This window comes from Branchiostoma floridae, chromosome 7 (assembly GCF_000003815.2).
Source record: "Branchiostoma floridae strain S238N-H82 chromosome 7, Bfl_VNyyK, whole genome shotgun sequence".
Classification (NCBI taxonomy): domain Eukaryota; kingdom Metazoa; phylum Chordata; class Leptocardii; order Amphioxiformes; family Branchiostomatidae; genus Branchiostoma; species Branchiostoma floridae.
Genome location: NC_049985.1, coordinates 854,168 through 872,783, shown reverse-complemented (window position 1 = coordinate 872,783; position 18,616 = coordinate 854,168). Strand labels below are relative to the sequence as shown.

At 39.7% G+C, this 18,616-nt stretch overlaps 1 protein-coding gene across 1 annotated transcript in view; it reads right to left on the bottom strand.

The window, feature by feature from the left end:
• Positions 1-18,616, bottom strand: part of LOC118419229 (AF4/FMR2 family member 4-like) — a gene marked incomplete in the record, with an annotated part of 177,201 nt that overhangs the window by 80,884 nt on the left and 77,701 nt on the right. Inside the window, 1 exon segment of the mRNA XM_035825579.1 lies at positions 1,223-1,309. Within this exon segment, the coding sequence (XP_035681472.1) occupies positions 1,223-1,309 (87 nt within the window).

Here is an 18,616-nt window from a genome sequence, read left to right as displayed (position 1 = left end):
TTATCAGCTTTACAAAAGGTCATCGACCTTGATATGGACTATTCCATTGTAGAGGGGAGGGTTAACAGAATTGTTGTCAAATCCCTTCTGGTTGTTAGAACAACTTGCACAAACTAAAAGTTACTTTTGGATCAACCTTTTTTAATCATTTTTTTTCATTTGTGAAATGTGTTTCTAACATTGAGCAAGGCCTGTTGATAAAAGCTCCTTGCATTGAGAAGTTGAGTAGGAGGTAATTTCTGAATTTCAACTTGTTGTACAATATGACCATTCTTGCTTTCTAAATTTCAATCTGCTATACAGAAAAACCATCCTTTCTCTCACTTCTTTTCTATTTCCCCCTCCTTCAAATCTAGAATGGAATAGCCCAACAAACATCAACAGCAGTTGAATAATTTACTTATTATCAATAAATCATATCACAAAAACAGATGTAAATTGTTTGCAACACGAACACGAAGCAGACCAGTTGTTAAACTAGGGCAGTGATTTGTCAGCGTGAAAAGGCGATCGATAAGTCCAGACAGGAGAAGGAGGCATGGAATCCCGGGATTCCATGAAAGGATAATCATGACCTATATTTCCAAGCGTACACATCAGGAATTTGCTGACAGAATTAGTAGTAATACCAGAGCTCAAAATAGTCCCAACCAGCAACATCCAGGGAAATTTTGAGATGGCAGAGTCAACAAAAATGTGGACAACTTGCAATAATGCAAGTTTAACATATACAGAGTTTGTATGATTCATGTTTTTTCTTTTTTTTTAATAAACTCATTCATGGTTCAATCTGCTCATGCCCAGTTTTATGCATTGTGGGTAATGTGTCAAAGAATAGGCCCCTATCCAAGCCTGGTAAGACATGGTACAAGCATGGTCCAGACTAGAACTGTATGGAGCCTTAACCTTTGACATGTTACCCACAATGCACCTTACTGTGCATGTGCACTTGGAACAGTGAGCAGTCTTATTGTAGGACAACAGACAGAACTGAAGCATTTTTAGACCTGAAATGGAGCGGATCTCACCTTTGACCTCGTGCATTTATAAGCAGTTAAAACAGTGATCAAGCCTATTGCAGAAAACACATTTTTTTAGCCTTGAGTACGGAGGGGTCTGAATACCCAAGGTCCTTCATGTGAAGGACATTGAGCATGTGCACTTCAAACCTTGAACCAGCTTATTATAGAATACAGAAATGGAGTACGGAGGGGTTTCCTACCTGGTTTGCAGGGAAGGGAAACTTGGAGACGTCAGTCTTGATTGGCGTGTGGATCCCAGTCAGAGGAGGGCCGACCTCAGTCATCTCCTGCGCAAAACAACAACACAGGAAAACGTTAGACCTAAAAAATTAGACTAGAAATACTCGAGAGCAGTGAATGTGAAGATCCCTTGTGTAGAAGTCTTGTCCTGTAACCATTGTTATTCTAAAAAATCTGACAAAGAAATGTTGAAGAACTGCAATTTTTCCTGAAAATGAGAAACAAGTCAGGAAAAGAAATCGCAAAACACTAGAATTATCAGGCCTGTATAAATTGCATCTTAACACAAATGATGTCACCCTGCCATTAGTGCGCTAAAGATTTTTAAGAATCAAGACCTTTCCCTCCAAAAAAGAACAACTGTTATATGAAGGACAAGTAATAAAAGGCATGGGAACTGTTACAGTACTACATTAAAATGAACAATCCTGTAAAAATAAACCCTAGTATCCCAAATCATCTCATCTTGCTGCCAGTGGTCACTAAAGATTTAAAGGAAGTAAAACCTTTCCCCGAAAAAAAGAGCAACAATATGAAGGACAAGAAATAACAGACAAGGAAATTGTATAACATTAAAATAAACAATCCTCCAAAACGTATCCTGGTATCACAAATAATCTGAGCTTGACATCAGCGTTTGCTGTGGATTTGAAAGTATCACAACCTTTCCTACAAAAGAACAACAACATGAAGGACGTGGAAATTGTTCACCACCAGAGGGAGCGGTACGTCATCCCGCACAGCCCTGCCTTCCTGTAACCCAACCACTCCTTCTGCAAGCCGATGAGAGCACACCTGTAACAGGCGGCGTGAAGCAGACGTGCATCAACACATCACGATAAGCGCCGCGGCGGTATGCGCAGTCCTTACTCCCAGCTTTCGCTTCCCAAGATGACCCCGTGACCTCGGCAGCTCGTTGGAGGCGGCCATTACGGATCCATCTCCCTCCCGCCGCCTCATTGGTATTCCCCGGCAGCCCCCCTCCCGCAAACGACACCCAGCTTCCAGGAATCCATTAGTGGAACAGACTACAGTTGATCAATCACTCGTCCCCGGCAGTCCGCACAAACGGTAAACTGTCGTTACGTCTGCATCAACAGTTACTCAGCATCGGAATGCTTCAATCTCGCTGTGATATGATTATAATCTTCAATAACTTCAAGATATCAGCTCGTAGCCCAATATTTTTGATGACCAATTGAGTTAACCTAACATTTTCAACACTTGCCTCTGATAGTTTAAGGCCCACAGAAAGCAGAACTGTCCTTATGTCTGCATCAACAGTTACTCAGCATTGGGAGGCTTCAATCTCGCTGTGATATGATTATAATCTTCAATAATACTCCAGAAATCAGCGCGAGCCCAAGATTTTGTAAAATGAACCATTCAATTTGGATTTAACTAACTTTTTCAAACAGTGCCACTGACAGTCAACAGAAAGCAAATCTGTTCTTAATTTTGATCGAGTGCTCATGACAATTATTCTATCTTGTGTCATCATAATTTTCAACAAAATGAACCAAACACAATACATACTTTATTACAAGAAATCTGTCTAAAACCACAAGCTTAAAGAACAAGCTTCTAAGTGGACTCAGCCTTAATACTAAAATACTCCTGATATACTGGGTAGTTATTTTGTGTGCATGAAAAAATTGCACAAGAAAAACCTGCATGTAAGAAATCTTGCAGTCACAGCCACAAATAACAAGTCTTGCCTCTCCTCAGTCTTATATTCAAATACACACAGTAAATAGAAATGAGATTGGAAAATGATCAAAAATTTTTGGTTTCACCTCAGGTAACAATACCACCTTCATATCTAGATCAGGTCTTCATCTGAAAGTGATTCAGACAATATCATCTCCTCCTTTTGATGAAGCCAGGCAGTTCCCAGCAGGGATTCCTCACTCCCTGATAGCAGACAGCCATAAAACCGTTATGAGTGTTTCTGGGACCTGCCAATATAACGTTAGCGTGTCCTCCGAGGAACAACAAGCCTCATCTTTAATGGGAAAGATAACAGGCCGACAGGCAGAGCCACCTGTGCCTCTGCTCCCAGCACTGGGACCTCATCCGCAATTAAATCCTCCTAACTGATGATTGGGTTCTGAGGACAAATAGCTGAGCAGAGCTGCTGCAGTTTGGGTGCAAGTTGCCAGGAGGCGTTGTCTTCCATTTGTGAAAATAATTCACCTTGCAGTACCAATCTGAGTAATGACGCTGTTGTAGTATGCTCAAGGTAACTTCTTGAACACAGGACCAATTCTATGTCCCTTCCAAAAAACGAAAGCAGCTATGACAAGCATACCCTTTACGGGTTTCGAACTGGCGTCTCCAAATTACCAAAAACCATGAGCTCAACTGTGAGGCTGCTACCAATTGAGCTACAGAGATTCTGAAAAACCCTTCCTGTGATAAAAGAACTTCCAAAATTCCTACCTTGCAGAGGAGCAACCTTGAGTCTTGCATTGATACTTAATTAAATATAGAAATCTAAGCGATGCTGAAAATCAACATGTATATTGCAAAATAAAGGAGGGCCTCTTTGTGATTTGCATCTGTAATGCCGGCATGTCTACCTTCCTGTTATGAAAGAACTTCCACATTCCTTATTTAAAGGAAAAGCCTTGAGTTAAAGGAACTACCTTGAGAAGTGTATAATTCATGCTGGAAGCTTCAAACAATTACTGGAACTTGGAAGGCAGGAAGTAGTGAATGTAAAATTCTGAACAATCTTTGAAGGGTCCTCTTCAAACTCCACTGATATCCGCCACCTAATTACTACAAGTAAAATGTTATTAATATGAGATAACATGGCTTAAGGAGCAAGTCTTGAGTGGTAGAACTTCAGTCAGGACTTTGGAAAAAAACTGTTCAGGATAAAAAGCATCTGTGTAGAATTTTGCTGTTTATGTTATTTATACTTGGAAGTTTACAACTGCAATACCCTGCAAATGTATATTCCATTAGACCAATCATTAATTTTCTTATTTAACAAGAGTCTAATCTATCAAAATACCGATTAAACACAATTTGTATTTTGCTTGAAAAAATTTAACAATGCAAGATGAAACTGCATATGTCTTTTCTGAAAAAAAAAACTGCAGTTGTACTGTTCAACTTTTGTTCCCTTAGAAAATGAATCTCAACCAGCATCCCTTGACACAGGAATATTGACACACCAGATGAACCATTACGATGCTGTAACGACTATAAATCCTGACCTACATACTTGGCTCCTGCCTCCACATCCACAGATTATGGGATCAGGTCTGCACAGGTAACAAGTGGCTGGGACGCCATGGGAGATAAACATTATATCCCTACAGGAACGGAGCAATCAGGGATGGCAGACTTCACCCACTTACCCATACAGACAGTAACGGAGGAATAAGTGGTGACAAGCTTCACCCCCATACCCAAGAGTTCACAATGATCAACACTTCAAGCTGTAACTAGTATAGAGATGGCAGACTTCATCCCATTACCCAAACTACTTTGAGACCCTTCCCACCCTAACTATTAGCCTTAGCCTCCATGCTGTAGAAAGTCGCACCATAGAATCTAGCAAATGCTCCTTTAAAAAAAATAGATTATAGAAAACCTGTCACGAAGCAAGAAAGGTACGATAAAACAATACTATCATAACACATTCAAGTCAGCTAAATGCTATTGATGCATCAATGTAATAATGCTAGCTACATGACATTGATGGTTTTCTAAGTAACATTAATCAGTGTTAAACGAGAATGACGACAGCAAACAGCAAGACGTCAAACCCATGATCAGCGCTGCCACAGAATTACTGATTGGCACTGGAAATATCAAGGTCATTGTCAAGCTGCTGTATTGCTGTATCATGTTTCCTTTTGTGGCTTGTAACAGTCCTTATAGGCTGTAACATTATCCTCCCCGGAACCACTTCAATATCATTGTGTGACTGTTAGGGCCCCGCTACTTGAACTAGCTCCAAATAACCCAATAAACCACATCACCTTCCAGTTAAGCGGCTGGAGTGACTTCCCGCTAGTTAACATCCATTCAGAAAATTGGCTGAGTGATCTTTACCTCATTGCGCGGCGGACAGACGCCTGCAAAGTCGAGCAGCGCTATTCTAACCACCTCGCCTGGCGATAACAGCATCCGGTCCTCGTCAGGAGAAACATCCAGCCTCGTACGGTGGTAACCAACGACAACCGGCGCACGTACGCGGCTTTGAGGATGATACACGCAATTTCTCCCCTATCCCGGGGGTAAAATCAGAAGGGAGGAATCCTCGCTGACACAAATGAGGGAGTCGGTTCCTCGGACTCGGCTAAAACTCCTCCAGCAAATTGCATCTGCAGCTGATGAATAATTAATGTGGGGTCGCAACCTCGGCAAATGCATCGCCGGCAGCGCATCGGGGAAGCTTCAGCCGCGGAGAGGAAACATGTAAAATGGAAATGAATTTACCGATCATTCCCACCACTACATTCCGCAACAGTCAAGTGCTGTTAATGTTTTAATAAATTCTCTATGAAAGCAAAATGACAAAGCTGATGAGCTGTTTATTGCTTTACTTTCTATTCATGATGATGATGATTCATGTAAAACCAAATATCTATTTGCCAGTCAAAACAACACCAGCCTTAATTTTGATGTGTTATCACATTTCATTGTGCTTAATCATCATAACTTAATTAAGAATGTTGGATTAAGATTTTTGATGTAGAGATTCTGTCAATAAGACACACATGTTTTCATCCCTAGGCTGCCAGACCCTTGTTTAATCAATAAACCATTTGATAGTTTGATTGATTTTTTTCTAGTGTTGGAAATGACATTCAAAAATGTTCATATTGACTTTTACCAACACAGATTATCAACTATCAATCTAATACTTAATTTCTGTAAAATGTCTTTTTTTCAAATATAGTTTAACAAATCAATTAATATATGTAATATATAGCCTGATTAAATCTCGCTTATAGCAGCCTGCCAAACATTCGCCAGCCCTCACGGGGAGGGGCCAGTTACAGCCCTGGACAGTTTTTTCTTGGAGAACAGGCGAACCTCAATGGGCGCGCAGACGTCATCCATAAAATCAAGTCAGTGTGGCCTTACCGACGAGTGGAAACTAGAAGCACGATGCAGTCTTGCTAATGAGATATCTATCCTTGACAGTTTGCCCATGCGGATTCAAGTTGACAGACAGTTGATCAGAGATATCCTGTGATGATGGCAGCAAATAATCTCCTTGATGCCAGTCTGATTACAATGTGCCATGCACGAGAACTGGGTCAGGTCTGCATGTACATCAATCCAATAAACAAATACAAGGGGACAGAATACATGTATGATTAGAAAGGGTTCTAGCTAGTGCATTTTAGCGTAGTGGGCCACTACGCTAAAATTTGTGACCACTACGCTAAAATAAGGGCCACTACGCTAATTTCTAACTAGTGAAGTGGTGCATTTGCTTGTTCAACAATGTCTAATCAATGTCTGAACAATGAAAAATGATGATATGCCATTGAAAACTGACCAATAAATCCTTCAATTTACATGTGATGTTAACAGAGTGCCATCTTTTAACTCTACATTGTCAACATATCACCGTGGAAGGGCCAAGGCCCCCTTTCCACACCAATTTTCTGATTGGTTGTTTCGCTACCATGCCATTCCCAAGTTGAGTACGATAAAATTAAATCCTTGCTAGAAACCTGTTAGAATGACAGACAGTCAAGTATTCACATCAGTTTATAGGAGTTAATGAATTAATGAGTTGATGATTTAGTCTTCATGTACGTTAAACTTGCATGCCTGAGGACCAACAAATTATTACTACCTGGAATACATATTAAATGTATTATTCAAAAATAGTACAATGAGTTTATTTAAGCTTATTTTGATAACTGTATCACCCTGACCATAATACAAAAAAATCTATTTTGCAATCTTACATTCCTTTTCTAAGTCTAACTGCCTAATTTGTAAATATTGTACATCTAAAGCAGTGGGAGACGAGACACACTTCATTTCCAAATGTTCATTCAACGAAACCGAAAGAATCACTCTGTTTAGAGAAGTCACAAAGTATTATCCCAACTTCCCCACATTGACAGACGAACAGAAAGCTACTTTTCTCTTGAAATCGCAGAACCCACAAATTCTAGAAAATGTGGGACTTTTCGTCTCCCTCTGCTTCCAAAAAAGAAGTCAAACCCAACCTGTTTAGAAATAGCCAACACTAGTATTAGATTAGAATATTATTTATGGCTGTCCATTGTCACTATGTGTATACCATGTACATGTACTTGCAATTAGCCCTCGGGCACGAACTTGCAAATAAACTTCTTATTATAATAAAACAAACGAAGATCAATTCCCAGTCCATAATTTACCGATAACGACCTGCTATGGTCTTAAAATGATAGGCAAGCATCTGCAAATCATTTTAGGAGCTTTGGAAAACGATTGTAAGTTCATTCCCAATCATGTAGAAAAATCAATTCCTCAAAATCTAAATATGTACCACGTCACTTCCACACATGAGAGAGTTTGATCTTTCTTTATCTTTTGTTCTTTTCCTAGCAGCTTATCACACAACGCAGGATCGATTCATCTGCCACACACAGGGCTCCATCTCTCTTGTCTGACATATAGCAGATTTGGCATCAATAATTCAATTGTTTGGTTCTCAGGTATATTTATTCGTTTTATAAAATCTTGCAAAGAGGACGAAATGAAAACAGACTGCGGGTAACAAAACTTCAATATATTTCCACTCCCTGAAAATTTGTGAGCCAAGGAAGTTTCCATGTTAAGCTTTTTAAGTCCAGAATTTCTTTCTATCACAGAATTGAATCAGTGTGTGTAAAAACTAAAATGTCTTGGAAAGGAGCTGATCTGAGCCAACAGGCAGAGATACTAAGGCAAGTCCTTCTGTCATAGCTACATCCTATCTGTCTATAAACCACAAAGGACCCAAACACTTCTGTCATAGCTGCATCCTATCTGTAAATGGGGGGGGGGGACTAAACACCACACTTCTGCTTCTGTCATAGCTACATCCTGTCTGTCTGCCCAGGAGGGACCTAAACACTGCCGATGATTTATGACTTTAATACCAGAAAACTTGTCACCCTCCGGCACCCAAACAGGGGGAAGTGACAAGGCAAAATGGAGGATGGCAAGGCTATCCATCATGTAACCATGTCTCCTCCCTCGTACAAACTCGGGAAATTGTTTTGTGTAAGCTTCGGTGTCTCCAGGTTTAATTCTCGAGCCACTGCACATCTGTACTTTAACTCACAGTAAAATGGTACCGACTTGTAATTCTTTTTCAAAACTGCATCATCCTGCCTATACTTTTGTTGACTTTATGTTATTTGATTGTTTGTGTTTTGTTGATGGACGACTCCAGGAAGAATAGAGTTTATAATAATCATTGTAAAATCTTATTGGAGATCGAAATAAATAAACAAACAAACAAACAAGCCAGCTTGAATTTGGAAATAAACTTCCTATACAGCCATGGCACAAGGACATTTTCTAAACAACATAATTTTTTACTGTTTCAATGTTTCTCTGTTTATTTACAATAATACTTTGAAGAAGGTCAAACAAAACTTCACAAATAGTACAAATAGTACAATGTATATTTCTCAGATGAAATAACATATCAGACAAATACATTTGTAGGACTCCAGGGGAAAAAAAGCATCTACATAAGCACAACTCCACAGCTTTTTGAAGACCTCAGAAAAATCTATACCATGTAAATTCTGTACTTTCCAGAAAGATCTTGTTGAAAAGCGTGAGCTGCTGTTGCATGTAAAGATCCCCCCGAGGTTGCAAGACTGAAATGCAGGGTGACAATCCAAAAGTGATTACATCTAAGTGTGCCAGCCAGAAAACATATCGTTTGTCAGTGTAGAGATTAACTCTGTTATCTCTGAAGAAACCTTCCCCAAGCATTTACACGCTCTGATAAACCCGGAATCCAACATTTCACAGGGTGTCAATACTGAACTATATCACAATGCTGCGATCATGATGGTGATTCTAATGCCTTGCATTAAGATACATGTAGGTGAAGGTTAAGGTAGTAAAAAAGCCTTTTTAAGTATGTAGGATGTAGAAACAAATTGGGTTGTTAATCTACTGTGTCTAAGGCACGGTATTGGAAGGTGGAACCCAACCCTCTCCTTCCATCGCCTTTTAGTTTTACCTCCCCAACCAAAGTCAGGTACCTATTTTCACACCTAGGCAGGGTGAGAAAGTGGTGTAAAGTGATTTTCCAGGACTGCCAGGAATCGAACCAGGGACCTCTCGATCTCATGTCTGCTAGCCTAGTGACTCCCCACCATTTGCATTAAGATATTGATCACTAACAAATAAATCACTATGAAGTGACAACCTAAAAATGATTTTTAAAAAACACTAGACCTCATTAATGAAGGAATGCCCCTTGTGCTTCAATTTTTTGCTCCTCAGATGCTAATGCACTGGTATATGAACAAGAAATGTCTGAGCTTCTTGGCACACACATTCTGAAGTGACAGATTCAACTTCTCTTTTCCCTACTCTGTTCTCTTAAATTCCTACTGTCCTCTTAGTCTCTCCCCGAACTTAACACATCTTAACAACCAGACCAGGATATCGACAGTAAGTATTGATTAAAGCCTGTCATATTTTGTGCATGTACGATGTATATTTGATTTGCTACATGTCATGTATGTATTCATGTTATATATTATATGTATGTATACCTTCCAGGGCCCCCCAGAAAGCAGTGATGTAACACTGAGATGGGGCTGCCACGGTTAGATAAAACAAACAAACAAACAAACAAACAAACAGCTGCATTAAGTACAAATAAATTTCATTTCATCCTAACAAAGATTGAGCACTGCCTACTCATTGAGCCGACACCGTGACATTTGGATCTGTCACCAACCATTGCACCACACAGTGGCAAATCCCTCGGGATTCATGTAGCGTTTTACACTGGTTACATTTGTAGCCAAGCCACATGTGTGACCAGCCAGGTTTCAGGTACATTCATCACAGGGAAGGCAACATTCAGGACCGCTGTGCGCTCTTTTATCCGACTTCTGATGATCCATGGTCGGAGAGTTTTCCTTTGTGAAGACGGACATTGATGAAAACCGGGCAGCTGAAGAAAGACCAAAAGTCACAAAAATGTAAAATGCCGGGTTGACATTTATAACTATTCAAAACCTGTATGGAAACCTGACCTGCCGCAAAAAGCCGCAACGCTGCCATAAATTTCAGAACTTATCTTCGTAAAACATCCTCGGAGGAAAGTGGAGTATTTATTGATTCATATTCTCAGTCCATTGCTTTAGTATCAGCTACATGAAAGGCATCATTCCTCACTCCAATAAAGGGTGACCATTATAACTCTACCTTACTTTTATGGCTACATTTGGAACTCTATATTGTATTGTATTGTTACAATTCTAATAAAGATTTGCCAGAAAGAAAGAAGATTTGGAACTCTATGACTATACATTCACTTACTGCATGTGTGCACAGATACAGACTGTCCTATCAGAATCTGTTTCATTTTGACCACATGCTAAAGTTTTAATTCAAAAGATCTCCAAAATTTCCAAATAGTTTAATTTCTATTTCTTTCAACAGTTCACTCACTATCCGGTTTAGCATCCTTTCTTCCCTGTCTTGCAGAGGTTTGATCCCAATTACCAAGTCTACACAATTTTAGCCTTCTAAGTTACAAGTTCTTGATATTGTTTTATGCAACTTGACCTCATCTCAACCTTTTGCGAATGTTTTACTTCAAGATGTCTGAAAACCAAGGCAATGTCTTATAGTGGCGTGTGTACGGCTCTTGGAGAATCCTTCTGAAACTAACCATACACTTAGCACTTCCTGTAGCAGCCTAGGGGAGGAGCTGAGCTCTTTTTGAGACCACTCCAGGCTGTATGATGGATGTGGTGTAATGTGTAGGGAAGGTGGTGTGATTGTGGAGTAAATCACTTGGTGCACCATCAACACTCCAACATCAATCATACACTCACTTGTCATGGTTCAGTAACAAACCAAAAACATATTTGTATTGGAACTCTACTTCCAACTGCAAGTTTTCATCATGTTTTGTTTTTCCTTAATTAAAATTTTACAGAAGGAAGATACTTGGTGAGATGTGAACATGAAATTTGGGTAATTTTTATCAATCAGAGTCATGGCTCAATACCGAAGACATGTTTGGATCCTGATTCTCCTTCAAGCCATGCATAATCTTTAATCTTGTCTTCTTGATTGCCCCTGATGGTTATTTCAGTACAAAGGCCGACTGCTGCCTACCCCTGCGTCAGGGAACCCAGCAGCAGTATAATCTAACCATGGATAGTGAGTGTGTGAGTGAAAGGACAGGTCTGGTCAGAATCAGCCATATTACTTTTCAGTGAATTACTCATGCTCTGTCTTTCTGGAAGTTAGAACACTCTCATCACGATTGATCATACAGAGGTATTCTACTTTCCCCCAGTCCTCAGTTTTCCCCTCAACCTCATTATAGATCTTGCTTGTCTATTCTTGTACTTGTAGGTTTGCGCTTGTATGTTCAGTCCAGTGGTTTCTACAAAGTTCTTTTTTTTTTTAATCAACTTATACACTATCATACCCAACCATTTTAGTCTCATTTATTTAGGAAAGTACAAGATACGAGTAACTTAGTTATACTCTATCTTTCTAGACTAGATCCTTTCAAATCCTGTCATTTCAGTACGAAGGACAAGACAAGTTATAGACTCAATCCACTATCTTGGATGCAGCTATTTCTTTATCAGCTTATACTGAACATTTCCAATTACTTTTCAATTTATATACATGTAGAGAGAGGAGGAGAGAGAGAGAGAGAAAGAGGCAAAGAGAGATAGAAAGAGAGAGTGAGTTTACAATTATCGAGGAATCTGTGTGAATCTTTTGGTTGTCATCCTAGTACCAAGGACAGGCTCAACAATAACCCAACCTGATCCCTCCACTTCCTACAAGCATGATTGTTGTCTTACCCTAAGGCTTGTAATGTATAACCAAGATCACTGACTGTACAGAATCTAGTACTACTGTCCTTAGAGTTATCCTGATAAACCTTCACCATGAACATTTAGTTCCGAGAACAAGTTAAATTTTCTCAGACTGTGAAAGTTTGGTACCGAGAAGATAAAGTGAATTACATATTTGATAATAATATCAGGAAATCCGACAACTAAGAAGCTTGGAGAAGACCCATTTCCGTATCAACAGATGCAGCTTGTAGCTTGACAAAAGGAGAAGCAGACCTCTCCTGACAGAAATGGATGTTGCTCCCACATCTAACATTCATCTGGATTCACCTACATTCCTCCTGACTGTGTCCTGGGGCTCTCTCCAGGCTTACTCACGATATTGTCTGGCCCATGCCTTTCATGTTGTTTGATGACACGGGAGATAATTTCCCCTGACTTATTGGTCTACGGAAGTTTGCAGGGCCCTAAATATTTCTATAACATCACCGGAAGGATGAACTGAAATGAACTATTTCTGCTTCCAGCAGGACCTGATTCCTAATACAGAGCCAACGTCGTTCTAGCCTGCATGATAATGTTACAAATTGTTGATATCATTTTCTATAATCCAAAAGAAATTTTAGAAAATTGCACATTTTAAATAGACATTTCAAGCCCTTGAAATCTTGCAATGGTAGTGCCTCCTTATTTTCTTTTCCTGTCTGAATCCTGTCTGAAACTACCATTGATACCTGTACAAATATGTGTTCTTGATAGTGCTATTGTACTAAAATCTTTCATGAAATGTAAGCATCTCCCCCTATAAGGCCAAGCAGAGACCCCTACCAGACTTGGCACGAACTGCACCCATAGACAGCTCTGAACAGACCAGCCAACGCTGCTGTATGAAAATGGATCAACAGAACCATTTGTATAAATGTCTCATCCAACATTGATTCCCGACAAGCCCTCACTGCAACTTTCAGTAACCCCAAACCTTTTGTAAGCACACCACGCCATTGATTCTAACTCTGTGTCTGTGGCCGGAATGCAGATCTACAGGACTGTTATTGCTTGGACCTTTTAACTTTCAAACTTTTGTATTGAATTCAGTTTGCGGGAGGACATATTGATCAGATAGGATAGAAACGGATGCAAAAGAATGCACTTCAGTAATAAAACCTGCCCACGAAGAACATTTGGATCCGGGGGACTGATAATATCTAGTTTCCTATTGGAATTGTCTTCAGCCCTTTTGCATTCATAGTTAGGGCATGAAAGACCAGTTTCTCCAGCATTACTTCAGTGTCACTGACGAAAGATAGTGGATGCCGTCTGAAATGTCTGACCATTTCCAAAATCATATCTAGTTGCTTGAGTAACTGCTTTTTGGCTTATCTTATTACCTGGATGTCTAACCTTTATCGACGTGTGTGGACAGGTGGTCACAAAGCTATGACTGTTAATCGCCAGGACTTTGTCTTTCCAACTGAGATATAATCGGACGGAGATCTATTAGAACTCAAAACAAGAAGCTTCACTAGTGGCTGACTTTTGATCATTGATCTAGCGTTACATGTTATACAGAATTCAAATCAGTGGTAAGGGGTCAGAGTCTTCTGTGAATCTAATGGCCTGCAAATTACTATAAGTCTTTTTCTTACATTCCTAGGGCCCCTTCCCTCACAACTGCAGAACAACTAGTTTACACTTGATTTCATCTTTTATTCTATTTCACCTATTCTTTATTTCCCAGTGAACATGATACTACTGACTGCAGGCCATATTCAGATGGTTAAGCCAAACCCGATGGGCCAGACATTTAGACTTTCCAGGGACCAATTGAAGTGAAACGTTCCTCCCATGGAAATCCCTTCCTCCCGTGCCCGGCTGTTCGATATTGGAACTCCTCAGGACAGTAATCTCCTCCAGCCAGGCACCGATTGAACCATAGATCTTGTAGACAGACCCTGTATTCAGGGCTTTCTCAAATTGTACATTTTGTCCCATCCCCCCAATTGTTTGGAAACCCATGCTGTTAATATTGTTGTTAAATCTGCCATTTTAAGCTTTCAAAACACATTTTCATTTTTTTTGTTTGTTTGAACCTTTATTTATTCATGAGAAGCTCAAATCGGCCAGCAGGCCGCTTTTCATTGAGGTCATGAGGGAGGTCAGGGTCATATAAAATATAATACAGATATAGATTACATTGAGTACTATTAGATTCATCTATCTCATGTCAAGTTCACATTCTTTATCCCAACAAGCAAAAGTCTGTCCTAGGACAGAGGGACTGGTCCTGGATACAGACTTTTACGTATACTAATCTTACAGTACGAACTTTGACGTCAGAAAAACACTAAGTCTTGTTGAATCATTCAAGAAGTATAAGTTATGGTCTGGGTGTAAAAATAAGGTAAAGGTGCTAGTCTAGCCAAGAAAACCAGGAACCTGTGGTCATGACAGTCTTGGTCTTGCGTAGTCTCGGCCATTTTACAACACAAATCAAACTATAGAGGCCTTCTACTTAAAGGACAAAGATCTTTGGCACTCAGAGCACATCCTTATCTTGCTGTGTGCTTGACTCAGTAGATCAGCGTAATGACAAGCTGCCTTAATAACATGACAGAGGAGTTCAGGGTTCTGATAATCGCCTGTGCGTCATCCCTACGTACTCTCCACTATCAAATTAGGCTAAGATGACGTGTCAAGGTAGCCATTTAGGCTGGAACAACTCAATTTACGGGTTCTTAGACCTTAAAAACTCTTCCTGAACTATAGTATAGATCAAGGTCTGAGGAACAGTATAATACCAGACTGACGGTCTAACCCCAGAAAACCTCAAGTTCAATTTGGGAAGACAATAACATTTCCTGATACTGTTGATGTTACATGATGAGGTCACATACCAAAACTAAAGGGAAACATAAATCTGTTCTAATACAATTGTACAGTTAGAACAAATTCTGTCTGGGGTTGCCAGAAATCTGCAGAACTTCTTCTGTGCCTGGAGACATATAATTGTTACCTAGATATCGAAAATATTTGTTTTAGTATATGAGACTAATTAACATGAATAATTACAGTACATGAGAAACATTAGGAAATGATCTAGTGTGGCCCTAGAAAGCTCAAACCTCGACTGTTTGCTGATACATCTCTACACCAGCTAATGTATGTCTGCATCTCTCTGTAGGTTTGTGTTTAACAGGATTATTCCTTGTGCATGAGGGATGTCCGTGGCTCCTGAAAGTGACCGTGTTAAGCCCTGCAGTAAATAAAGGCAGTAAGCAGAACGCTCAGCGCCTTATCATGCCCTTCATCTATGTAAATCTGCACTGCAGAGACAGTTTCTCTCTATGTAAATCTGCACTGCAGAGACAGTTTCTCTCTATGTAAATCTGCACATTACAGACCTGCAGAGACAGTTTCTCTCTATGTAAATCTGCACTGCAGAGACAGTTTCTCTCTATGTAAATCTGCACATTACAGACCTGCAGAGGCAGTTTCTCTCTATGTAAATCTGCACATTACAGACCTGCAGAGACAGTTTCTCTCTATGTAAATCTGTACATTACAAACCTGCAGAGACAGTTTCTCTCTATGTAAATCTGTACATTACAGACCCGAGACTCGGGGGCTTGACCAGGGCGGTCTCCAGAACCTGTTCCTTTGCCCTGGGGCAGAAATTTGCTTGCGGGGACAGACAAAAATTTCACAGTCCAAAAATCGGCACTTCACTGCAACTATTAACATAGGCTTCCAAAACAGTTATAATTATAACTAGAGTTCGGCGACCTCATACCTCCATGAAAATTTAGAGCTTTTGTAAATTTCACGCAAATGACTAAGACATTAACATAATTTATGCATGGTGTTGTTCATCATTGACAATCGTACACATGTCGCAATTATAAAATTCCCATTATTAATCATAAAGTGGTTTTGCAATTTTTACATAAATTATGCAAATAAGTTCCTCATTACCATATTTAGTATCTGCTTATATTCCACCTATCATCATTAACATGTGTTACATTTATCAGAAGTCCAGTTATTAAAAACAATGGAATTATACAATTTCCTCATTAATTATGCAGATTAAGTCCTAATTTGCATAACATGTATATCATTATGAACATCTTTGCCTAAGGTACCCGCATGCCTAATATGATGACAATCCGTTAATCCTTTCTGCAGTTATCCTCTTTGGCATGTCTTGACAAAAATGCCCCTGCAGTTCCTAAATTGAATGTTAGGGTGCTGAAACTTGCTCCACTTTGTCATGACACTGAAAGCTATCTACCACCCAAATTTCAAGACCATATAACGTCCAAGACAAGAGATACGTTATTGAAAACAATGGAATTATACAATTTCCTCATTAATTATGCAGATTAAGTCCTCATTTGCATAACATGTATATCATTATGAACATCTTTGCCTAAGGTACCCACATGCCTAATATGATGACAATCCGTTAATCCTTTCTGCAGTTATCCTCTTTGGCATGTCTTGACAAAAATGCCCCTGCAGTTCCTAAATTGAATGTTAGGGGGCTGAAACTTGCTCCACTTTGTCATGACACTGAAAGCTATCTACCACCCAAATTTCAAGACCATATAACGTCCAAGACAAGAGATACATAGAAAAAACTGCTATGATTGAATGTTGTCATTAATTATGCAAATTTGCTCCTATTTTGCATAATTAGTATTTCATCTTGTACAACATTGCCCAAGGTACCTACATACCAAAAATCATGCAAATCCGTTGTTCCCTTCTTGAGTTATCCTCGTCAGAAGTTTTTGACAAAATGCCCCTGCTATCCCAAAACTAGACGCTAGGGGGCCCAAACCTATGTCACTTCTTCCTGAGCACAAGAGCTATCTAATACTCAAAAATCGTGACCATAGCATGTTCAGAACACCAAGATAGCAAAACCGGAAGTTGCGCTGCAGTACCAAGGGGAGCCGCTAGGGGGCCCAAAATCTAATCATTTCCAGCTTTCATCACACCCTACCAACACACCAAGTATCAAACCAATCCACCCAGCCGTTCTTGAGTTATCTTGTTTACACACAGACAGACACACAGACAAACGCGGGGTAAAATATAACCTCCATGATATTTCATGGAGGTAACTACATCCTATGAAAACAAGGTAACACTTGGTCTCAAATACTATCACTACTTTTGAAACTGATCATTTTTGCAGGTTGCATTGAATTAAGAAATACCCAAATCCTTTGTAGTATCTATTCTTCGCTGTTGGTTCCTGTGTCCTTTCAGAATGTAATAAAAAAAAAACATTGTCAATGCAAAGACATCCCTTCTCTTCTATTAACTTTTAATTCATCACTGCAAAGCTCCTATGTTCCCATAGATTCTTATCTGTCTTTAGGTAATTGGTGGGAGAAATCCCGGTCTGAAAAGTTGCCATGAAATCGAGCCATCTTGTCTATCAGGCTTTGATAGCTCTATGGGCCAAGGCTGTTTCAAATCCCACTCAGTTCCGGATCATTCCGCTCAAAGCCGCGGACGGGAGTAACGTGGCCGTCCCAGGGTGCCGTGGAATTGCCTGCATACATCATCATCAGGTTCACTCCTCCCAGGAACATCACTGGCGGCCATTATGACCTTGATGGTGTGACCTTCAAGTATTCATTAAATCTCACCGAGTATGATTCCATTCTCCTAAGCAGTCTTGATCTGTAAGGCCAGACTTCATTTTCTCAGTTCTTTGCCATCTTAAAGGAACAATTTAGCAAGACATCAGGATAAAAAGCAGGGCTTAGAAGAAAAACTTGAATCTGACTGTTTCTGCTCCTTGAAGCTGTGAGCACAACGCTTTATTATATATATAATATCAAGCAATATCTCTATCATAAAAAACTAACTAGAAAGGCAACATTTGCAAGCAAATACCTTGGCCTAACAAACTACTGCCCTATCAATTCCTACTCAAACACCAGGGTTGAACAAGTATTCTAAAATCCACTTGTCCTATTGGGCAAGCACATAAAAAATGTACTTGCCCGAACCAATTTTTCACTTGCCCAAAATTCAAATGTCACTGTTACTAGTATGTGCATTTTCACTTCCAGCAATGGAATTCTCTGTAGACAATTGCTTGATGTCATGACTGTAAAAAGTAACAAGTATATCAAAATTGCACTAAAATCAATGGAAAAATCTTACTTGCCCGATCCGACAAGTGGGGTAGGACATGCACTTGCCCGAACAGCACTTTCACTTGCCCTGGACAATAGGGCTAGTGGGCTTGTTTATCCCTGAACACATAAATATATGTGGGACTGGCCCATC